Genomic DNA, 25432 nt, shown 5'->3' with positions numbered 1-25432 from the left:
TCCTTGCAGGTGAGTTTATTTATTGTGCGTTTGAGTTCCGCCTTTTGAACACAATCCAAACCATCTGAAAAAGGAAGCAATGTATCCAACTCAAACCACGCAACAAAGAAGCAGGCTATAACATGGGAACACAACCTAATGATACATGTTCTTAACACGATGCTAACATGCCTATACTCTATGTATATTTCAAAAAAGAATAGGTCACGTTTGTCACGCCTTATGTCCATGACAGTAAAGAGATCCCTTCTGAAGTGAATATCAGTTTAAGCACGAGAGTATGGAATTAGGAATAACACGTGTTTAAGTGTATCCAATTCAAGTTGTTGGGACAGCCATCTGGGAGAAAAGTTTATCTTTATTTAGCACAAGCTTATATCACAAAAAAAAGTCCCAATTCTTAATGTATTTTATAAGACGGGTGAAGATTAGGATGTTATATGTGTGGGACTTTCAATGACTTTTATACTAATATATTCATATTCATAATGCTCCATGGATGCCCCAATGGAACATTATGCTTAAATACTGTGTGAAGGTACTGCAAGATATGGGGAATTACCTCAGAAAACACACTCCTTACCACCCACTCCGCTCTGTATCTCACAACCACTCATTACAGAATGGCAAGCCACATTCTAAGACACTGGTTCAGGGTTCCAAAGCCTCCATCATTTACAGGTTACCATGTCCTGTGGGTTGATGTATTCTTCATAAGGACTGATGGTGCTCATTGACTCTTTAGATCAACATAGTTCACTCATGATGTGTGTGGGGTTTAACGGTGTGTGAGTGACACTCATATGGACAGTGTGGGACAGGTAGAAGTTTAGCTGGAAATAAATCACAATCAGAAATAGCGTACTTTATTGACCCCTGGGGAAAATGAGTCACGCTACAGTTCAACAGAAATAGACCTACTGGCAAGGAGGAATAGAAAAGAAGGATGTAAAGATGTGTGCAGTTTACCACAACACATTGACACTACTGTAGCAGGATCAATAATATAAGAAAACATGTGCATCATACTACAATACATAACGGTGTAATAATACTAAAACAGTGTTAAAATGCTAGAATTCTGATAAGAATGTAGATTGTTCCAGCGACACAAACAGATGGTTTGACCATGTCTTATGACATCTAATGACACAATGTTATTGTGGGGGCAGACTGTTGATGTCAGATCTATGAGATAGTCAATGATGAAGAAGTAGCAGGGTCAAAATGATTACTTTTGAATAGTGCAGAGGCATGGGTCACCATTTTGAAGGGTTGGAGAAAAATTTCCTCTTGAAGACAGCTGCATTAGACATGGATACTTCTAATGATTTATTGAACATGTGAGTTGATTTATAATATTAATCTAGGCCTCATATGAATTGATAGACCTAATCCATAATTTAAGCGCTATATAGGCTAAATTAAATGTATTATTATTACTATAATCATTGGTTGTGGCCTTTCTTTTAGATAAAAAAAAATTACATTGGTGTATTTAATTTAAATTGTGAGAATTTCAAAATCAAAATGAGCCAGTCAATCATAATGCTGATACAATATCCAATAAGAGAACTTGAGTATTTTATCATTTCTTTCTTTCTATCACGACTTTATTTTTTCTAATCCTAAACGTGATAAACCTGTCGTTTATTTCCTACTGTAGGCCTATTCTGCAGGGACCGCCCACTGTGCTCACTGTGAATATCCAGAGTGTGTGTAGGTGGAGTTTTAAAGACAGTGTAAAGTGATACTGGGCCTACAGGAGGGGAGGGAGGAGCACCGAGCAGTCACTTCCTAAAAACACATTTCTCCTGCGCTCTGCCTAAAGGCTGCTGCTACCGCCGTGTCCAACTGTCCCACTGTGTTTGGTCTGACTGTGACTATTTATATATTATCTATGTCTGTGACTGGACTACACTCTTCCTAGCAGCTCTTCCATACGATCGGCTCCTCTCCCTCCCTCTGAGGAGCAGCTAGACCTTAGCGACAGTTGTGCTTGTCCTGGATGGAAACGGACAGTCTGCTGGCCGGGTGCTCCGGGGACTATGGCTGCAGCTCTGGCTCAGAGCAGGCAGACGGGCCGGGGGGGCCATGGGGAGGGCGGGCAGGGGGAGCCGGCAGCAGGCGGATGTCCTACTCTGTGGCCGGGGAGTCGTGCAGTGTGGAGCGGGACACAGGTGAGTGAGTGGAGGTGGACTAACACCGTCAGCAGGAGGAGCAACACGTTGGATGTCATGAGAAGGCCTGATGTGGAATAGTTTAGTGACAGGCTGTCGAGAAGGGCTTCACTTTGGGAGATACATGTGTTTTGTCATCTCTCAGGTCCCCCACGTCTTTGAAATGGATTCTTATTGCTGCAAACATTCTTAAATCAATATTGTAAGACACCTAAACTAAAAAAAAATAACCCGAATTGAACCTGTCAGTATAGGAGTTAGGACGTAAATGTAGATCCAGATCAACAATACAAGGCTCTGCACGCCTTTAAACGTGTATGCTGCTTAATCTATGAAAAAAAAACATTTGAAGATGCATGTAGGATAAATATAGGAATATACCTTTGAACACATACCAACAATAAGATGTACCGTAGAAAATGAATGTCTAGCTGAAAGTTCTCATATGCCTTTTACTTAAGCTACTAATGAATTGTCAAACACCAATTAGTTCTTGTTGGAAATGTGCTGCTGAATCCAGTAGCCTGATACCTAATCATATATGTGTAAAGTCACTAGTTGTCCTAAACAAACATTGATTTAGTCTCCCCTCCAAAACACATTAACAGGAGGCCTAGTGGGAATATTGTTCACAAATGCAATAGTAATTTACTTTACTTTACTTTATTGACATCTAAATCCAATAAAAATGTATTTTTGGACAAAGCACCTCAACACATAATGCTGCTGGTTTCCATAGCTCTGGTAAACTAACGTGCAATAATCTTGTAATAATACTCCGGGAACAATTTTGGAGTGTGGGGGAAATGATTTAAATCGGTGAATCAAAAATAATTGGGATTTTGTTTTTTCTTTTGACTCATTTGAAATAATATCCCTGAACAGTGTCAGTGAGGGGAAAAAACAGAAACTAAATAATCATTCATTAATCGTAATCTGTAAAATGTTCAATTAATGGTAATATTGATTTGAGGTCCCAGCCCTTCTGCAGTCACACACCTCCAACACACCCGCAGCCTGCTGGCATGGCAACAGATGACCAAGCTGTCACTCTGCTGAACTCTCAGAAATAACTTACACCCTTTTGCTGAACAATGTCCATTGTTGCTGTACCTCATGTATATTTTTCATATACTTCAAATTCCGATATTGTTAACATTGCCATTGCACTGATCTGCCTTGCACTATATTTATATTTATATTAAATCTTAAATCTCTTACAGTATTTATTTATATTTAAATCTGAATCACTGACTGACTGACATTGCACCCTTTCTGCCCTAATGTGTATTTGTTCGTTTTTTGTAAATTATAATACTGTTTTTAAACAGTATTTTTTTTTAAATATATGTTAGTATGTTGTACTTTGAGAGCAAATGGTTACCAAAGTCAAATTCCTTGTTTGTTTACGCAAACCTGGCCAATAAAGCTGATTCTGATTCTGATGACAAGCCTTCATGACACTGGGCCCTTCCACATGAGGGAGGATCTGTGAGGGGCCAGCACACTGCATCAGAAGGTCTAATAATAATAATAATAATATAATAATAATAATATAATAATAATAATAATAATAATAATAATAATAATAATAATAATAATAATGGGTTGCCATGTGTTTCTTCCAGCATGGCCTGTACTTTTGTGTGTGAGATGTCTGTTACATTAGATTGGATTCCCTGAAGCATTGTATAGTGACATGTTTTATTGGTAAAATGCTTTAGCTGGTTGAATTTGGCTAGTTTAATTTTTTATTTTTTCAATTCATGACTTTTGGTAAGATCATCATGCTTTGTCAAATGTGAATCTGTAAGGTAACTTGTGAATGGAGCTGGGTTCAAAGTGCAATATATCTCCCATGAAATGTACTGGAGCTGCAGTAGGAAGTTACATCCATTACAACTATCTTAGTGCAAGAAGTGTTACGCTTAGCACCTAGCCTATACTGTAGTTACAGTCCAGTTACTATGCCAAGGAACTGGACTGGGAGACATGGGCCTACTCCACTCTCATGGGCTCATCCTAAGAGCTACAGCATACAGTACATACACTAGTTTGATTATAAAAGAAACTACTAACACTGTAGTCAGTACATGTTAATCTGTGAATTATTTTTTGATAATGAATAGTTTACTCTGTTAAAGGTTCTCAAACAGTCAAAATGATTATGGTAAATAAAGAAGCAGAAGATGGTGTCTTCTATTGTCTGTCGTGTCCAACCCAAAACATTCAGTTAACAGTAAGATCAATGTTGTGGATGTTGTTGTTTGTTGACTTATTTTCACATTGGAATACAGTAAAGACTGAGTGTTTTTGTAAAACAGGGCTGTATATTTAAAAAGCAGATGGCGGTAATAAAAACATAAATATTCAAAATCATAAAGTATATATATATTATTTGAATGAAGAGGGATGCAGGGATTTCCTATGGCTTTGATCAGTTGCATTCCACTTAGTGTTGCCCTTGCTGTATGCTGCTCAGCTAATAGAATTAAAGCAGCTGTGATGGGTCCTGTGACTCAGAATATGAAGATAAATGAAAGATTTCAATGTCCTTCTGCTTCTGCCAATGCCTCTGTACAAATGTGATATTATTTCAGAGATATTAAATGCAGGTATTTTTATGATAATCCCTATCATCATCTCTGATGCACAACATCAATCATATCAGTTTGACTTACATACACAGTATGTATGAGCCACACACTCTTCTCTGTCCAGTCAGTATATTCTCAGTAATATTGTCAGTCTATGACAATGTGTTTTGTTCTGGGCAGAAGAGCTTATAAAAAGACTTGCACAATGATATTAATCATCACAAAAGCACTCCCTATATTTGAACTTTTGTCAATGTCTCCAGCGAAATGAGACTTAACACTTTATTGTCCCCAAGGGGACATTCTTCTTCACTTCACAGTACATTTATGGGCCACATGTCGACAGACAATAGACAGATGGACAACAAACACAACAAAATAAACATGCAGACAGAGTGTATACACAGAGTGGGACTGGGGTGTTTTATCTTGGGTTTGTGTTAAGTGTTGCTATGGCGTCAGGCACCAGGCTTTTGACCATAGCGAGCCCTCCTGCACAACAGACCTGTACCTGCGTCCTGAGGGCATAATGGTGAAGTGGCAGTTGAGTGGGTGTGTGTTGTCCTGTGCTATTGTAGATGCGATGCGTGAGATGGCCTTGAGATTAAGCTCTGACAGTGTGGGTGTGGGGAGACCAATTCATTTGGCAGCTATATTTGTGACACGTGTGAGTTTGACCCGGTTTTTGCATTACATGTGACCTAAAAGGAATCCAATAAGACCCCAAACTGATTTCGCCTTTCTTTAGTTTTTATTCAGTTCTCTGATGATGAAATGGATAAAGGTTTGTTCAACAGAACTTATGGGATCCAGCCCTGATGCACACTGTGAGAGAACAGTCTTCCCTGCCGTTCAGCGATATGGTGTCCTGGTGTCCTGTCATGTCTGGAGCCAGAAATATAACTTATTTTATGTTATTTTATGTCCGAAAAGGGCTTAAGATTTAGAGTTTATCTTTGAAGTTTGGCTTCCATATTTTCATAAAGAACAATATGTAAGCATGATATTACTGTTGTATTGCAATATGCAGTATGGATTGTTCATGTCGGTGGTGTTTAAAGTTTTTTCTCACGTTATTCATTGCTGCTGCTGCAACAAGTGTGTGAGAAGTGTAACTCCCACGTGTGTGTCCACTGAGGTGTGTGTCTGTGTGTGTGTGTCTGTGTGTGTGTTTCAGCCGTTTGATGTGTTGCCTGTCAGTCTCACCCAGCACAACCGCTGCTATGACACATCCTGTTGTGACTCACATGAGTCAGTCAATTGTGTGTGTGTGTGTGTGTGTGTGCGTGCGTGCGTGCGTGTGTGTGTGTGTGTGTGTGTGTGCGTGCGTGCGTGCGTGCGTGTGTGCGTGTGTCTGAGTCATCATGTTTGTGTCTGTGTAACCGCTGGGTGGAAAGCTTTCAGTCATTGAACCTAATGACTGCCATTTGTAGAGCAATGGTGCGCTGTGTGTGATAGCCCTGATCTATTCAACGCTGCTCTAATGCTATCACTTACACTTGGCTTCAAATAGCCAAATCTAAGTTGCACATGTCCAAACACTACTGGCTTTATTACATCACATACTCACATGAGTCAGAACCACTGACAACAACAACAACAACATTAATGGTCATCCACCAGCAGGGATGTATTATATAAAAGTTCAACTCAAAAATACCCTGCGTTCCAAATGTCATACTGTTATTTTTATTCTACATGCTACAGCTGATGCAGTATGCATACAATTAGGACATACTTTTACTTATTTATTTCAGCATAACATTGCGACTTGATCTAGCCTCTTCCTTATACTGTATATTCATTGCATCCCTGGTTGTTTTCATACGGAGGCTCGATCGATGTGAAGTTCCTTCCGTTGCGCACTGGACAAAATCGCCTAAATAGCAAGCTGATTTCAACACTAAAAATCTCGACTGGTTGTAGTAGGACATCCGGGTATTTCTAAGCATACTAAATCTTAACAGAAGAATTGGGACATCCTAAATCTTTTTTCTACCATACTAAATAGCAGAAAGTAAGGGTATTGGAATGCAGGGATGATGTATTATTCATTCAAAGGAAAAGTGCTGACCCAGCTCGTAAATGCTGAAAAGGTTTTTCTTGCTTCCTTCCAGATAGCACTGACCTCGGTGTCCTCTTGCTGACTGTACACACTTTACTGGCAAATGTCTGTGTAACTGTTTAATAAAAATTTAACAAAAAAGAGAAAAATTACCATCAGAGTTTAGCATGCATTTGCAGTTAAACCCTTAAAGATCTACATGCTGCCCCTGGATCAGATTATACGCCACCGCGGCCTTAGCTCCCACACATACACTGACGACACCCAGCTGTAGCTCAGCACCAAACCCTCCAAGCAAAGCTCTGCACATCACCCCCACCCTCATCCATCTCACTGGCTCCCAATCAAATCCTGCATCACCTACAGATCCCTCCTGCTCACCTACAAAACCCTCCATGTAAAGCCTCTTTGGGTTTGGGAAAGGCGCTATATAAAATAAACTAATTATTATTATTATTAAAGAGATATTTTCTTTACTTACATACTGTATAGGACAATGAAAGCCATCACATATTCATGTTCAAAAAGGTGAAGATTATTGATTAGAAAGTGACTCAAGCGATGGACTGATCATCAAAATGGTCGCCAATTGATTCTCTGCTGAGCAACTGAAGCAAAGTGAAAAACCTGAGAGAGGATATGATGAATTTCAATGTGCCCAGTTTACAATTGACTAACTTTCATCATTTTGCCTCAAAAAAAAAAAAAAAAAAAGCTTTATCCCAGCTCCCAACCCAACCAGCTCCCAGACAGGCTGTGGTGTGTTTGAGCCAGAGCATGTGTCTGCTGTACAGAAAGCATGTTGAATGATCCTCTGAGTGAATGTACACATGGTGAGTCCAGGGACAGTAGCCATCTCAGCGTTGAAAGCATTTCTGTGATGTGTTCAGATCTTTGTTAATTCTGCTTGTGAAGCTAAAGAGATGTTCAGATGGATGTGTGACACTGACCGGTCTCCCTGCTCCACAGATAATGACCTCTACATCCAACAAGCTGTTGTATTCATTGAGGATGCCATACAGGTAAGTGTACCATGACTAACCTTCCTTATTTCTTTCTTTGGTTAATACTAGGAATGGGTCAATTAAAAAATATTGAATAAACAGTTAAATTAAAATTAAATTAAAAATCTTAATTTACCCATTCAATCAAAATTTAAAAAAATGAATTAACCCTTATTATTAACGGACCCTTATTACTAAGGAAGTAAGGAAATACAGTATCTTCCGCATGTTCTCATTACGCGAAGGCATCTACATTGGGTGAAATGTATGCTTTATTCATTACTATTTCCCTCAAAGGATTGATTTTTCTGTAAAATGTATGTGGACATTCAAGGCATTACATTGGCCAGTAGCTCTGTGCTTAACAGAATAGACAACACATGGGGCTGGGCAATGAATATACAGTTCAAGAGACAAACATCTTCCCCCCAACCTCTCTTTGAACCTCTGAGGCTGAATGGGCAGACAGTCGAGCAGGTAGAGGCCTTCAGATACCTGGGCACTGTAACGGCTGGATCAGGAGGACACAGGCGCGGAGACAGTATCAGTTTTAAGAAGATTTATTTTGGAAGTAACCAGCAGGGGGTTAGGACCGTGATCCGGGGGGAGGCTGGCTGTCATGGGGCTCCAGGGAGAGAGCAACAGGGCAAGTCCTGGGAGCTGAGTGTGAGCAGGCTAGAGCAGGCAGGCAGAGGGGTCCGGGAGGAAGTGCTGGCGGGCGAGGGCTGGAGCTGGTGGCTGGAGTCAGGCCGGGAGAGCTGTGGCAGAAAAAACAGGAGTTAGCCAGGAAAAAATGCAAAAAGCGGCGCTGCAAACAGGTTAGCTTAGAGAGAGGACTGACTGTGTGGAAACAGAATCTACAATCTGGCAGTGTCTGGGAGGTAGGGCCGGGTATATGAAGAGCAGTTGATTGATGATTGATGGCAGCTGTGAATGCTGGTGATCCTTCCAACTTCTGCCATCAGGCCGCTGGTATAGAGTACCCCTATCTAAGAAAAATATACACAAAAACTCATTCATGGCCTGAAATGTCCGCCCCTTTGGCGTGGACGTGAGAGGTGTGCCCCAGTTTTGTTTTTGCCTTGTTTAGTTTTTTTTTTGTGTATCTATAGCTTTTTTTCTTAATCATTTTGTATTACATGCTTATTTCATATTTTCTTGTATTTCTTGTCTGTTTGTGTGAGGGGAGGGGGGAGGGGTGGGGGTTGTGTGTGTATTGTATTTCTATTGTTTTTGTATTGTTGTTACCAATAAACCAATAAATATATTGATAAAAACTCATTCATACCCATTGCCATAAACAGATTAAACAAACAATGAACAATGGACAAATGAACCCTGACGCACTGTCACTTTACACAGCTTTTATCTTGTTATTTTTACAGTTTTTAATATTTATACTTAAGATCTATACACACTGTGTGTGCTCTCAGAAATCAATGTTGTATGAATTACAGTACATTGTCCTGTTTGTATGTTGAGCCACGTCAAAGATGATTTTCTGTTACGACAGACAATAACGTTTTCTGAATCTGAATCTGAAGTTTAAGAACAATGATGCAAAAGAATGTATAAATAAGGTGATACACAAGACAAAGGATACACAAGCAATACAAACTCATGATGACTCTTGATGTTCCAAGGTCCAGAAAAGGTAAAGTGCCTCAGGCTGTTGTTGCTCCAGTTGTGTGCAGCTTGGTACAGCACTGGTAGCAGGTCATTGCCCAGTGTTGGAAGATCAGAGTGGTTGTAGAGAAGCCAAATCAATGCACCATTCAACCATACTGTTTGTCTTGGCTTTGGTTTGAGAATGTCGTCTATTGGTTGTTACTGCATTGTCTTCTTCCCTGTCTTTGTTTTTTCTCTCCCTTGTATCTTACCATAACACTGTGTTTTACAAAGTCATTTTATAGAGTTCTGTTTGCTTGCTTGTAGTACCGCTCCATCAACCACCGTGTGGATGCCAGCTCCCTGCGCCTGTATCGGTGCTACTACTCTAGGATATGCCAGTGGTAAGTTCTCCGCTTCTTCAAACTGTTCTGCACCTCTACTGTATGTCTAGCTTAAACCTAAGGAGAGATTGCTTAGCAGGATAATACTTACGTATGATTTTGAAATACATTTCTCTTACTTTATTCTTAAGCAGGTATTTGTAAGGAAGTTTCCAGATTTTTCCCCAGGTCAGGTTATGAACTAAATTAGACCAATAGGGAACAACATTACTGGTGACATCTTTCTGGAATAAAGAGTGAATGGTACGATTATTATTCCTTGTTGTGGTAGCGAAGCATACATTACCAACTGAGGTCAATTTAGGGTCCAGTGATGGGAAACAGTCTGGTTTTCCAATTCCTTTTGAAAGAGTTAAAGTACCAGACGGGATGGCATCCATAACAATTGCAAACTCTTTTGGGGTGATTGGAGTGCCAAAAGTCTGAAGGAATTCAGAATAATTCAGCAATGGTCCATTATCATTTAGTAGTTGGGATATTAGAATTAAGATATTATTGAACCAGGATTTATAAAATAAAGATTTATCTTTGTATGTAATAAGCCGATTATTCCAGATGAAGCACCTACGTGGGGAGAAATGATGTTTGTAGATGAACGACTCTGCTAACATTTGTTTGTGGAATTTAGATAAAATTAAGGGAATTTCACACAAAAGTGCTGTATATATTCTAGAGCTCCAACTTTAGAGAAAATAAAGTTAGGTATACAATTCAGTGTGGGATTTAAAAAAAAGTGTGTCTGTTCGAATTTATTTTAAAAGTATTATTAAGGGTTGTAAAATCAAGAACGTTTAGACGTGGTCTAAACTTTCTTGATTTTCATAATAACAGATACAGATAATAACAGATTATTTCACATAATGCGTCTTGTTTTTCCAAATCAAATTGAAAAGTTATTTATCAATGGAATTACAGAGTTTTGTTGACAAACAAGGGGAGAACTGCATATGTAAGACGGGATAAACCTTGTGCTTTTACGATACGATACTAGTCCTTTTAAGGATCAATCTCTCTGTTGTCATGATTAAGCTTTTTCTTTGTCTTATCACTAATCAAATTAAAGTTTATATCATCCCTCCTCATTTTTCATTATAGTAATCCCTAGATAAGTAATCTTATGCCCACTCTCCCCATCATTATTCGCTATCTTTATTGAACCACTGGCTGCAGCAATACGACAAAACAATAAAATTGAAGGCATTATGAATGATAACTCAGAACACAAACTTAGTCTTTATGCAGATGATTTATAATTATACTTACGAAACCCCTCCACGTCACTTAAAGAAACTTTCAAAACTATAAACAAATTCTCCTCAATCTCTCACTATACAATTGGAAAAAATCAACCATCTTATCCTTATCTGAAGACCGATGGGATGCTGCAATATAAAATATCTAGGTGTCACCATTTCAAATCAAATCAAATCAAATCAGTTTTATTTGTATAGCCCAATATCACAAATAGACATTTGCCTCAGTGGGCTTTACATTCCATACAATATGATACAATATGACACCCTGCCCTTACACCCTTAGCTCGGTTGAGAAAAAAAAATTCCTGGTTTCAAACACTGGACACACTAACAACTCATTTTTATTGGAAAAAAATAACCCAGGATCTCACATTCAACATTACAAAAAGGAAAATCACAAGGCGGCTTCGAAGAACCAAACTTTCTCCATTATTTCCTGTCAAATCAACTGCAATACCTACTGTATATAAATGGACTCAAAAGGACAATTACAACTAGAAAATCCCGCGGAGATTTTGAAAGTACGGGCAGGCCGCCAAACCCCGCTTCGGCGGCGCCCCGCCCGTCAGCCGGGCCAGAACGCTTCTACGAACTGCCGCCGCGGGCTTTCCGAACTCCAGTCCCGAGTTGTGGCCGTCCCCTGATGCTGTGTATACAATTTGGTGATGATAGGTTGGAAATCCACAGAGTGAATGTGACTTCACTGTATTTCAGGTCATGTAAGTTAGAGAAGAAAGAAAATAATGGCTGACCCCTATGGTCCAAGAGGCTTTATTGTAGAGCACCATGAGCTGTACATGTGTAAGAAATGTCAAGTCAATCAGAGTCAGGGGGCGAGGGGCGTGGCCTGTCAAACATTGCATTTTTGAATGATGGTTTTCGCATTTGTGGGGGCCCCTATGGGTTAATCTCGACAAGCTTAGAGGGCCATGCTACCACATGTCTTCTGCACATATCCTGCAAGTTTCATGATGATAGGACCTATGGTCAATTAGTTATGGCCAATTTGTTATTAAGCCCTGACCCTGCATAAACGTTTTAGTCAATGGCGGCCATGTTTTCCAAGCTATCCTACTAATATTTTTCGGAGACGTGCGTCATAGTCCCCCGGGGCTTCGTGAGACATTTGGTGTTGATAAAGTAAAACTTGACCAAGTTGTGGATAAAACCCTGTTTTTCAGTTTATGCTAATTAGCCGAAAATATTTCCAGGTTGACTTTAATGATCCAAGAGGCTTTTTTGTAGAGCACCCTAAAATACATCTGTGGGAGAAATTTCAAGTCAATCGGACTTACGGTGTGCGGGGCGTGGCCTCTCAAACTTTCTTCAGTCGGGGCTTAATAACAGCGCCCCCTAGCGGAAATTCAAAAAACTGTCCGAGAGGCTATATTGTAGCGCACCATGAGCTGTACAAGTGTAATACAGGTCAATCAGAGTCAGGGGGCATTTGTGGCGCCCCCTATGGGTTAATCTCGATAAGCTTTGAGGGACATGCTACCACATGACTTCTGCACATACCCAGCAAGTTTGATGATGATAGGACCTATGGTTAAAGGCCTACTTCACCGGTTTGAATATTAATATTACTTTGATGTCTTTTACTGTGACATCACAGTAATATTTACAAAGTGAGTTTTTTTTAACCCTATATTTCTCTTTCTGTGATGTCACGAGAAAGAGAAATAAAGGGTTAAAAAAACACTCTTTCTGCCTTTTCTCAGGCTAGGATGAACCAATTTTAATTTTTTTTGCACATTTATACTACATAGGATCTCAGAAATCAATACACCTTCAAACCGGTGAAGTAGGCCTTTAAGGAGTTATGGCCAATTTGTTAATAAGCCCCGCCCCTACGTAAACATTTTGGGCAATGGCGGCGAAAAAAATAATCATGGCTGACCCCTATGGTCCGAGAGGCTATAAAGGTAAAGGGGAGGAGCCTAACACAGTAAAGGGAGGAGCCTAATGCTGTAAAGGGGAGGAGCCTAACGTGGTAAAGAGGAGGAGCATAATACTGTAAAGGGGAGGAGCCTAACATGGTAAAGGGGAGGAGCCTAACACTGTAAAGGGGGGAGCCTAATGTGGTAAAGGGGAGGAGCCTAATGCTGTAAAGGGGAGGAGCCTAACACAGTAAGGGGAGGAGCCTAATGTTGTAAAGGGGAGGAGCCAAACGTGGTAAAGGGGAGGCGCCTAATACTGTAAAGGGGAGGAGCCTAACACTGTAAAGGGGGGGCCTAATGTGGTAAAGGGGAGGAGCCTAATTGTGTAAAGGGGAGGAGCCTAATGTGGTAAAGGGGAGGAGCCTAACACGGTAAAGGGGAGGAGCCAAATGTTGTAAAGGGGAGGAGCCTAACACGGTAAAGGGGAGGAGCCTAATGTTGTAAAGGGGAGGAGTCTAACATGGTAAAGGGGCGGAGCCTAACGTGATAAAGGGGAGGAGCCTAATGGTGTAAAGGGGAGGAGCCTAACACTGTAAAGGGGAGGGGCCTAATGTGGTAAAGGGGAGGGGCCTAACACGGTAAAGGGGAGGAGCCTAATGTTGTAAAGGGGAGGAGTCTAACATGGTAAAGGGGAGGAGCCTAATGTTGTAAAGGGGAGGAGTCTAACATGGTAAAGGGGCGGAGCCTAACGTGATAAAGGGGAGGAGCCTAATGGTGTAAAGGGGAGGGGCCTAACACGGTAAAGGGGAGGAGCCTAATGTTGTAAAGGGGAGGAGTCTAACATGGTAAAGGGGAGGAGCCTAATGGTGTAAAGGGGGAGGAGCCTAACACTGTAAAGGGGAGGAGCCTAATGTGGTAAAGGGGAGGGGCCTAACACGGTAAAGGGGAGGAGCCTACCGTGGTAAAGGGGTGGAGCCTAACGTGGTAAAGGGGAGGAGCCTAACATGGTAAAGGGTTGGAGCCAAACGTGGTAAAGGGGAGGAGCCTGACACGGTAAAGGGGAGGAGCCAAATATGGTAAAGGGGAGGAGCCTAATGGTGTAAAGGGGAGGAGCCTAACACTGTAAAGAGGAGGAGCCTACTGTTGTAAAGGGGGACTTAATATTGTAAAGGGGAGGAGCCTAATGTGGTAAAGGGGAGGAGCCTAATGTTGTAAAGGGGAGGAGCCTACCGTGGTAAAGGGGAGGAGCCTAATGATGTAAAGGGGAGGGGCCTGACGTGGTAAAGGGGAGGAGTCTAATGTTGTAAAGGGGAGGAGCCTAACGTGTTAAAGGGGAGGAGCCTAATGCTGTAAAGTGGAGGAGCCTAATGTTGTAAAGGGGAGGGGCCTAACGTGGTTAAGGGGAGGAGCCTAACGTGGTAAATGGGAGGAGCTTAACGTGGTAAAGGGGAGGAGCTTAATGCAGTAAAGAGGATATATTGTAGAGCTGTACAAGTGTAAAGGTGCCAACACACTGCACATCGGCGCGCGGCAAGTTTACATAGAAAGTCAATGTATTTCGAGCGAATTGGCGGCCGGCGGCGAGCGGTTCACGCTGCGCGGCCAGGGGCGGCGCGGCCGCCGCAGAAGTTGAAAATATTGAACTTTTCGCCGCCGGCCGCCCCGCGATTGCCAATCAGCGTTGAGCTCCTCCCGACGTCACTCGGGTGAGTCTGCTGAGCTACAAGACACGTGAAACCTGGCTGGCGGTGCAGTCGGGAAAGGAGGGATGAAGGGAAAAAAGGAAAAGACAGAGAGAGAGAGAGAGAGAGAGAGAGAGAGAGAGAGAAAGAGAGAGGGAGAAAGTTCCAACACATCGATAAAATGTATGACAGCAGTTTAATGAGACACCTTTTAGTAAAAGGAGCAAGGAATAGACTCACATTATAGAAGAGAGAAGGAGAGAAAGCCAGGGAAGATGTACTGCAGATGAGTGAATATGCAGAGACAATGCAAACTAAATACGACAACTGACACTTCCAAACATTTCCCTAAACATCACAACAATATCAGAGGTGAAAACAAATCTGGAAAAACGGAAAATCTGTTTGGGTTTTCTCTACATGTTGAGTGTGTATATGCACGGCCATGGATACATATGTGCGTGTGTGTGTGTGGGCGGGTTGTGTGTGTATGTGTGTGTGGGCGCATGTGTGGCTGTGTTTACGAAGCTTGGGTGGCAGGTGGCGGGGAGAAATGTGTGAGAGGTGCAGTGAGACCAATACAAGGGCCGATGGCAGAGATGATGAAGGCAGAATACTTCAGAGACGCTCCCAACAAAAACAAATCAGTGAGGATGACGACGATGATGAGAGAGATGTAAATAGCGGGAAGAAAATGGGCGTGCACATTCAATGAGTCATCGGGCGGCCGGCGGCGGACACAAATGAGCCAAAATGATCACGCGGCGCGGAACCTGCGATTCGCGCGGTCAACCGCCGTGCCGCGGTGTGCAGTGTGTTGGCACCTTAAGAAATTTCAAGTCAATCAGAGTCAGGGGGCATTGATAGGACCTATGGTTAAGGAGTTATGGCCAATTTGTTGATAGGCCCCGCCCCTGCGTAAACTTTTTGGTCCATGGCGGCCATGTTTTTCAAGTTGTCCTACTAATGTTTTACGGGTATGTTTATTGTAGTCTTCACGAGATATTTGGTGTTGATACAGTCAAATTTCAGAAAGTTGTGGATAACACCCTGTTTTTCAGTTTATGCTAATTAGCGGAAAATATTCATAGGCGGACTTATATGGTCCCAGAGGCTTTTTTGTAGAGCACCCTAACATACACCTGTGTGAGAAATTTCAAGTGAATCGGACTTACGGTGTGCGGGGCGTGGCCTCTCAAACTTTCGTCAGTCGGGGCTTAATAACAGCGCCCCCTAGCGGAAATTCCCAAAACTGTATAATAGCACACCCCGCGGGGTGGGGACGCACGTTGTGTGAAATGTTTGCATGTCTGCGTGTAACGGTATGGGAGGAGTAGCAGCTAGAAAATGTGGCGGAAGAATAAGAAGTAAGAAAAAGTATGGTGGAGAGTAATAATTACGGGCCCTCAATTCTTTCGGGCCCGTACTTAATAACTCATGGATAGAATTAGAACAACAATTATGTAAAACCACATCTCTTGCAGACCTTCCGTTCATACCTCAATCAATCCAAAAACTGGATTTATACAAGAATATCACAATCTCCTCAACTCTGACAGCCTGGTGGAAAACACATAAAATCTGGAAATTACAACTAGCACCATGCAGATACACCCCAATCTGGCACAATCCGGACCTCCTGCAGCACCACTATATACATCAGGGCAAAACAAGGGAATCACCCACCTCCATCATTTATTTCAAAATAACCAATTCATATAATTTAACTCACTAATCCAGAAGTACGGGGTTGGGAAGGACCAATTCCTTCACTATTAACAACTAAAATCCATAATGAAATCCAAAATCAATATAACCAACAATACACTTCTGCCATCAGAATTAACTGATGAAATTATTAAAATTACCAACTCAAAAAAAATTATCTCAAATGTATAAACTCATATCCATATCAGATACTTCTATAACACTTCCAAACATAAAATGGGAAAGAGACTTGGACCTTCCAAACAACCCCGACTTCTATACACAGATTAATAAAAACATCTTCTCAATGACCGCTAACACAAACTTGCAGCTTATACAATATAAAACCATACACAGAACGCACTTCACCCAAGGGAGAATGCACAAAATGGGATTAGTCAATACAGATATTTGTTCACAATGCACTCTTGATAACACAGATGACTACATGCCACCTGGGACTGCGAACCAGTATATTCACTTTGGAAGGCAGTCACAGAAAAACCTTCATCTATCTTGGGCTGTAGCATCCCACTTTCCCCACAGCTATGCTTGCTCGGAGATCTATCTCAAGTAACCATTCCAACCAAATATAACAACCCATAACTCATCTCTCTAACTATCGCCAAGAAAATAATCTTTCTTAACTGGAAATCCCCAAAAAACTGCCATATCATCCACTGGATCAACGTAATCATAGAATACATCTCAATAGAAAGAATTACAGCCGACAGAAAAAACAATATATCAGCCTTTAATGAAACCTGGAATATATTTACAACCCATACAAAATCAAATTTAAGCTAAAGCTACGTACACGACTAGCCTGGCTCCGCCCGCCTACCTACATCCGGCCAAATTTAATTTTACCTTCAGTAGTCAGTCTGGGGATGGGGCGTATTATTGGGATCCTGCGCGAACAGATTTCTGTGTGTCCAATCAGCGAGTGGCTGAGAACGATGACGTCGAAGTCGCGCTCCAGTTTCAGTTGAATGCTGCGTTCCTTTATACTCGGAAGAAGGAGATTTCCGACTTGGTAGTTCCGAGTTCCGACCTGTCTGTGTTCCAGTGCATCTGCTCGCGAAAGTATGGATGCCGACAACCTTTCTCGTCCAAATAACTAAACGTTAGGCTCTAGCAAGTTACCGTTGCTAGGTACCGGTAGATCCATAGACCACAATATAGTGAAGTCGGAAATTTCCGAGTTCCCTGTCCAACTGGAACGCACCGCCAGAAGCCGGCTCATGACACACGTGACGACCAAACGTTATGCAATTGGTTGGCTAATCCAGAGTGGCACTGGGCAGATCCAATAGTTTTAAACTTCAACAGACACCCGCCTCCAAGTGAGTGAACGTTTGCCAATTACAGCACTTCCAGACCTTCTGTACAAATGAAATGAAGTACGATGGTCTGGTTGGACCAGGCTAGTACACGACTACATAACCACACACAATACAAAAAATACACATCAACCCAGTAATATTTTCCTTCTCTCTCTCCTTATTATTATGATGATTATTCACTTCTTATTACTGTTTAATATAATTATAATTGTTTTCTCTGATAATCAGTAACACCAATTCTGTGGTTTTACTTAATATATTCATAATTTCATATCGATTTTTATAATTTATCAACACTAACATTCATCATTTGTCATTACCTTTCTGTAGCAACTACTACCTGGATTTCAAGTTGCTTAAATCAAACTCACCAAGTACCTCCATCCAACCTTAATACACACACACACACGCACGCACGCACACACACACACACACATACACACGCACACCCAGCCTGTCAACAACAATGTAAAAATATGCAATGACCTCCTGCTTGTTTTTGTCTTGTCCGTTCTGTCTTAAATGTGAACACTTAAATTGTCATGTCCCTCACCTAATGTTATGTCTTTCACCTGTCTGGTCCTGCATCACGTAAATAAAAATAAAAATAAAAAAGATAAGTAATCTTATCTTTGATTGGTATGTTACAGACCTGGGAGGTGTCGCTTTCTTTAAGGAAAAAAGTTCAAATTTCTTCAGGTTTAAGCCAGTCCTGAAGCTGCTAATTCTATTGTTTTGATAGCAGTTGGCACTTGGCTGGCATTTTAAAAAATTATGTAGTATCGTCTGCTAGTTTGGGAAGAATAGCTTCTCTTTCTGCAATGGAATTCCTTATAAAGCCCTATTCTTAATATGCTGTAGGTGGAAAGAAGTTGTGTACATAAAATGAATAGGTAGGGAGATGCAGCTCGAATCTGGGCGATGTCCCATTTTTTTAATCTGACAGAGCGTTTGCCTTTGGATAACATTGTTCGAACAGCTTTACAAAATCCGAATTTCTCAATAGTTTGAAAATATGAAGTTATATTTACTGTGTCAAAGGCTTTATAGAAGTCCAAGAAAAAGATAAAACTTTCATCAGGACATAAAAACGAATAATCAATTATATCTAAGACAAGCAGAATATTGTTTGAAATATGTTTTTTTCTCATGAATCCTGAAACACAAAAATGTTGTAGTCAGTGTTAAGTAATAAAATAGTTTGCCAATTATCAATAAATAGTGGATCCTTTTTGGGTTTGGGGATTAACGTAATTAAGCCTTGGGTCAGTGAGGGAGGTAGGGAACTTTTTTCAACACTTTCTAATATCACTTCAAGTAGAAAGGGAGCTAAATCTTGTGTAAAAGCCTGATACAACTCTGCAGAGAGGCCATCAACTCCAGGAGATGTGTTAGTTTTACAATGTTCAATTGCAAATGTGATTATAGGATCATCACATCATTTTCTATCATCTTGAGAGATTGGTGTGACGATAAGAGGATTCAAGAATGGAGTGGCTGATTGATAGCAATATTTAGATTTGTATAAATCTCTATAGAAGTCCGAACAGAAATCAGCTAAGCTTTTTGGATTATCAATTACATTGTCGTTAATATAAAATTGCTGGATTAAATTAAGATTCACATGATATCTTTTTAAACTGAAAAATAAGTTGTTCCAAAATGTAAATGAGTCTTTCCTCTTCTGATATATCTGCAGGGTTCTTCTGGTAAACTGAAATTATTTTAGAGACAACCCTTTCTTCCTCCAATTTACGTTTTTTGGTTAAACACTACCATAATTCCTTAAGTATTGGCTAGTTTTAAATTTTAGAAGTTCACAATTGCTACCAAGAGCATCCTCGGACTATGCTTTGTTCCAAAATTCCAATATTAGTTTTTTTATTTCTGATTTTACCACCTCATGTTGTAATAGCAAACTATTTAGTTTCCGGTAAGCATTTCTACATCTTGTAGAGGGGGCAGAGTGCAGGGGGATAATGATAGAGACTACATCTGTTAATGGGGTTGTGGTAATATTCACTGATATTTCATCAATATTCAAATGATCAGAAACTAACCAACTTCCTGAAAGAGCTAACTTTGTTTTACTTTTTTCACTGATAGCTGCCATTTCACCCTGGAATTCCATTAGCAATTTAGCTTTAGAGCACCCATCTGATGTAGTAAAACACATGTGAGCAAAATGGCTTCCCTTTAAACTGTAAATGTAGTGCTTTTCAGCAGTTTGAGAATAAGGAAATGTGTTTATACCATGTCTAACCATGACATATAGCAAAAGGCTTTCTACCCTCCTTCTGCGCTCACATCTCTTTAATTGTTTGGTATGTCAGTGTGTCAGCACTCTTAGTTTGTAATTCGCTGTTGGTCAGAAATAGAATAGCCATAGGGGAAAAACAAATATGGTTCAACATTATTATGATAGATTGTCCCAGTGATAATATTAAAAAAACAAGACCTAAATTGGAACAGTTGTGTTGACTAGAAATGCAGCATACAGTAAGGGGATGCCTCAAAAACTAGGTTCACCTGCTACAATGTTAAGCTGCAGAGACATGGTTAGGTCTATTTCATTTTTGGATTGACTTAGTAATTGACTTTAAATGATACTGAGGTTGTAACAATCAGGTGTAACTGATCAATAACTATGCAATGACATCAACGTTATCCCTGTATGGCTTCCTCCCAACCAAAATCTACCTGCCTTTATACCCTATACAGTACACAACCTGCATTAGTTAAAAGGCATTTTCCCGTTGGTTTCAGTCCTCAGGCTAAGCTTAGCTAGGATCCAAAATGCTCAACTGCTCCTTTAACAATGTGGACTTGGGGTTGTTAGTGGTGATAAAGAATGCAGGGTCTGGTAAGCCTTCTGTTTAAATGAATGATCTTTAGAATGTTCTTTTGACTTATTGTCATATTTCTACCATGCCTACTTCCACTCCCTCCGTGCAGGGCTTTGGGCCTGACCATAGCAGTGGTGTTGTTGCTGGCGTTTGTGGAGCGCCCGTCCTCCCTGTCCCTGTCGTCAGACCCCAGGCAGCGCTCTCCAGCCTGGGAGCCTCCCTGTGGCTTCACTGAGAGCATGGAGATGCTCTGCCTCATCATCTTCACTCTGGACCTGTCTGTCAAGGTAAGCCTTTGCTATTGGGACATTGGCAGCAGCTTTCCAGGGTTCCACCATTGGGGGTTTTCTACTAGTGATGTTTCGAATGATCTTGTTAAGTGCCTTTTATAGTTACCTCACATTATCAATTTGAACTCTTGCTTCACTGCCATTAGATTCTACTACTCTTCCTATTATTTTATAATATCTTAAAGTTTACTTTTAATGTTACTTTTTAAATGTTATTGTATGATGTATTCGTGTTTATTGTTTCACCTTTTTGCTGCACAGCACTTTGGTCTACCGCTGCCATTATTAATGTACTGTATACAGTAAATAAAGTTGACTTGACTTCAACAGAGCTACCTGATTGGCTGGGAGGAATTCAGGAAGAGTAAATGGCTGATGGGCTACACAGTGGTCCTTACATTCTCCACCATCGACTGGATGTTGTCTGTGAGCATGGAGTGTGATGAGGTGAGCCTGTTGTGTTAGAAGAGGTTATCACTCCATCAAAACCCTATGGGGCGTGGGGGGGTTGGGATTTTATTGTTGGGATTGTGTTGCTGTGTTTTTACTGTTGTAAAATCGTTTGTTATTGTTTTTATACTTGAGTGTTAGGTTTCCTTTTTGACAGATATGCTATCCTCTGTTTCCTGCCCTGGGTCTACAGATGAAAATGAGCTTATAGCTAACTCTGGAACTGCTAAGGAGCTGTGCATTGTCCCTAGTGTCAAATAAAGCAATAAATAAATAGTGTGATTGCCTTGGGAGGAGGGTGAACACAGCCTGCATGTCAAACCTTGATCTGATCTGTTCCCTGTTGATCAGAAGCTGAGAGTGCGGCGCCTCCTCCGACCGTTCTTCCTCCTGCAGAACTCTTCGCTCATGAAGAAGACTCTCAAGTGCATCAAGAGAACGCTGCCAGAGATCGCCAGGTATCTGACACAAGCAACACTATCTAACAACTATGTGTTTATGCAACATATTACAATTCAAGGATTATTAAGTACGGGCCCGAAAGAATTGAGGGCCCGTAATTATTACTCTCCACCATACTTTTTCTTACTTCTTATTCTTCCGCCACATTTTCTAGCTGCTACTCCTCCCACACCGTTACACGCAGACATGCAAACATTTCACACAACGTGCGTCCCCACCCCACGGGGTGTGCTATTATACAGTTTTGGGAATTTCCACTAGGGGGCGCTGTTATTAAGCCCCGACTGAAGAAAGTTTGAGAGGCCACGCCCCGCACACCGTAAGTCCGATTCACTTGAAATTTCTCACACAGGTGTATGTTAGGGTGCTCTACAAAAAAGCCTCTGGGACCATATAAGTCCGCCTATGAATATTTTCCGCTAATTAGCATAAACTGAAAAACAGGGTGTTATCCACAACTTTATCCTCAACTTTATCCACAAATTTGACTGTATCAACACCAAATTTCTCGTGAAGACTACAATAAACATAACCGTAAAACATTAGTAGGACAACTTGAAAAACATAGCCGCCATGGACCAAAAAGTTTACGCAGGGGCAGGGCCTATCAACAAATTGGCCATAACTCCTTAACCATAGGTCCTATCAATGCCCCCTGACTCTGATTGACTTGAAATTTCTTAAGGTGCCAACACACTGCACACCGCGGCACGGCGGTTGGCCGCGCGAATCGCAGGTTCCGCGCCGCGTGATCATTTTGGCTCATTTGTGTCCGCCGCCGGCCGCCCGATGACTCATTGAATGTGCACGCCCAATTTCTTCCCGCTATTTACATCTCTCTCATCATCGTCGTCATCCTCACTGATTTGTTTTTGTTGGGAGGGTCTCTGAAGTATTCTGCCTTCATCATCTCTGCCATCGGCCCTTGTATTGGTCTCACTGCACCTCTCACACATTTCTCCCCGCCACCTGCCACCCAAGCTTTGTAAACACACCCACACATGCGCCCACACACACATACACACACAACCCGCCCACACACACACACGCACATATGTATCCATGGCCGTGCATATACACACTCAACATGTAGAGAAAACCCAAACAGATTTTCCGTTTTTCCAGATTTGTTTTCACCTCTGATATTGTTGTGATGTTTAGGGAAATGTTTGGAAGTGTCAGTTGTCGTATTTAGTTTGCATTGTCTCTGCATATTCACTCATCTGCAGTACATCTTCCCTGGCTTTCTCTCCTTCTCTCTTCTATAATGTGAGTCTATTCCTTGCTCCTTTTACTAAAAGGTGTGTCATTAAACTGCTGTCATACATTTTATCGATGTGTTGGAACTTTCTCCCTCTCTCTTTCTCTCTCTCTCTCTCTCTCTCTCTCTCTGTCTTTTCCTTTTTTCCCTTCATCCCTCCTTTCCCGACTGCACCGCCAGCCAGGTTTCACGTGTCTTGTAGCTCAGCAGACTCACCCGAGTGACGTCGGGAGGAGCTCAACGCTGATTGGCAATCGCGGGGCGGCCGGCGGCGAAAAGTTCAATATTTTCAACTTCTGCGGCGGCCGCGCCGCCCCTGGCCGCGCAGCGTGAACCGCTCGCCGCCGGCCGCCAATTCTCTCGAAATACATTGACTTTCTATGTAAACTTGTCGCGCGCCGATGTGCAGTGTGTTGGCACCTTTACACTTGTACAGCTCTACAATATATCCCCTTTACCATGTTAGGCCCCTCCCCTTTACAACATTAAGCTCCTCCCCTTTACCGTGTTAGGCTCCTCCCCTTTACAGCATTTGGCTCCTCCCATTTACCACGTGTGGCTCCTCCCCTTTACCGTGTTAGGCTCCTCCCCTTTACATCATTAGGCTCCTCCCCTTTACCACGTTAGGCTCCGCCCCTTTACAACATGTGGCTCCTCCCCTTTACCACGTTAGGCTCCTCCCCTTTACAACATTAGGCTCCTCCCCTTTACCATGTCAGGCCCCTCCCCTTTACAACATTAGGCTCCTCCCCTTTACCACGTTTGGCTCCGCCCCTTTACCGTGTTAGGCTCCTCCCCTTTACAACATTAGGCTCCTCCCCTTTACCACGTTAGGCTCCTCCCATTTACAACATTTGGCTCCTCCCCTTTACAGTGTCAGGCTCCTCCCCTTTACAGCATTAGGCTCCTCCCCTTTACCACGTTTGGCTCCGCCCCTTCACCGTGTTAGGCTCCTCCCCTTTACCACATTTGGCTCCTCCCCTTTACAGTGCCAGGCTCCTCCCCTTTACATCATTAGGCTCCTCCCCTTTACCACGTTAGGCTCCGCCCCTTACAACATTTGGCTCCTCCCCTTTACCATGTCAGGCCCCTCCCCTTTACAACATTAGGCTCCTCCCCTTTACCACGTTTGGCTCCTCCCCTTTACAACTTTAGGCTCCTCCCCTTTACCACGTTAGGCTCCTCCCATTCACAACATTAAGCTCCTCCCCTTTACCGTGTTGGGCTCCTCCCCTTTACAGCATTTGGCTCCTCCCATTTACCGTATTAGGCTCCTCCCCTTTACCATGTCAGACTCCTCCCCTTTACCACATTTGGCTCCTCCCCTTTACCATGTCAGGCTCCTCCCCTTTACAGCATTAGGCTCCTCCCCTTTACCATGTCAGACTCCTCCCCTTTACCATGTTAGGCTCCTCCCCTTTACCACATTTGGCTCCTCCCCTTTACCATGTCAGGTTCCTCCCCTTTACAGCATTAGGCTCCTCCCCTTTACCATGTTAGGCTCCTCCCCTTTACAGCATTAGGCTCATCCCATTTACCACGTTTGGCTCCTCCCCTTTACCACGTTAGGCTCCTCCCCTTTACCACATTAGGCTCCCCCCTTTACAGTGTTAGGCTCCTCCCCTTCACAATATTAGGCGCCTCCCCTTTACCATGTTAGGCTCCTCCCCTTTACAACATTAGGCTCCTCCCCTTTACATCATTAGGCTCCTCCCCTTTACCACATTAGGCTCCCCCCTTTACAGTGTTAGGCTCCTCCCCTCCCCAAAAAAATTAAAATTGGTTCATGCCTGAGAAAAGGCAGAAAGAGTGTTTTTTCTCTTTCTGCCTTTTCTCAGGCTAGGATGAACCGATTTCAATTTTTTTCGCACATTTATACTACATAGGATCTCAGAATTCAATACACCTTCATATTCAAACCGGTGAAGTAGGCCTTTAACCATAGGTCCTATCATCATCAAACTTGCTGGGTATGTGCAGAAGTCATGTGGTAGCATGTCCCTCAAAGCTTATCGAGATTAACCCATAGGGGGCGCCACAAATGCCCCCTGACTCTGATTGACCTGTATTACACTTGTACAGCTCATGGTGCGCTACAATATAGCCTCTCGGACAGTTTTTTGAATTTCCGCTAGGGGGCGCTGTTATTAAGCCCCGACTGAAGAAAGTTTGAGAGGCCACGCCCCGCACACCGTAAGTCCGATTGACTTGAAATTTCTCCCACAGATGTATTTTAGGGTGCTCTACAAAAAAGCCTCTTGGATCATTAAAGTCAACCTGGAAATATTTTCGGCTAATTAGCATAAACTGAAAAACAGGGTTTTATCCACAACTTGGTCAAGTTTTACTTTATCAACACCAAATGTCTCACGAAGCCCCGGGGGACTATGACGC

The 25432-nt window shown here is 42.0% G+C and overlaps 1 protein-coding gene across 4 annotated transcripts in view; it reads left to right on the top strand.

Moving 5' to 3' along the window:
• The first annotated feature begins 1829 nt into the window (after positions 1-1829).
• The window catches only part of tpcn2 (two pore segment channel 2), a 50032-nt gene continuing 26429 nt past the window's right edge, over positions 1830-25432 (top strand). For 3 of the 4 annotated variants that reach the window (XM_080027498.1, XM_080027499.1, XM_080027496.1), the window contains exons 1-6: positions 1830-2180; positions 7812-7864; positions 9782-9858; positions 20685-20862; positions 21196-21312; positions 21667-21773. In XM_080027498.1, coding sequence (XP_079883624.1) covers positions 2009-2180; positions 7812-7864; positions 9782-9858; positions 20685-20862; positions 21196-21312; positions 21667-21773 — 704 coding nt within the window. In that variant the 5' untranslated portion in view covers positions 1830-2008. The remainder of the gene's footprint in view (positions 2181-7811; positions 7865-9781; positions 9859-20684; positions 20863-21195; positions 21313-21666; positions 21774-25432) is intronic. The other variant, XM_080027497.1, reaches the window with a different exon arrangement.

Source organism: Ammodytes marinus (genome assembly GCF_949987685.1).
Source record: "Ammodytes marinus genome assembly, chromosome: 1".
NCBI classification, from domain to species: Eukaryota; Metazoa; Chordata; class Actinopteri; order Uranoscopiformes; family Ammodytidae; genus Ammodytes; species Ammodytes marinus.
This window is presented reverse-complemented; position numbering and strand designations above follow the sequence as displayed.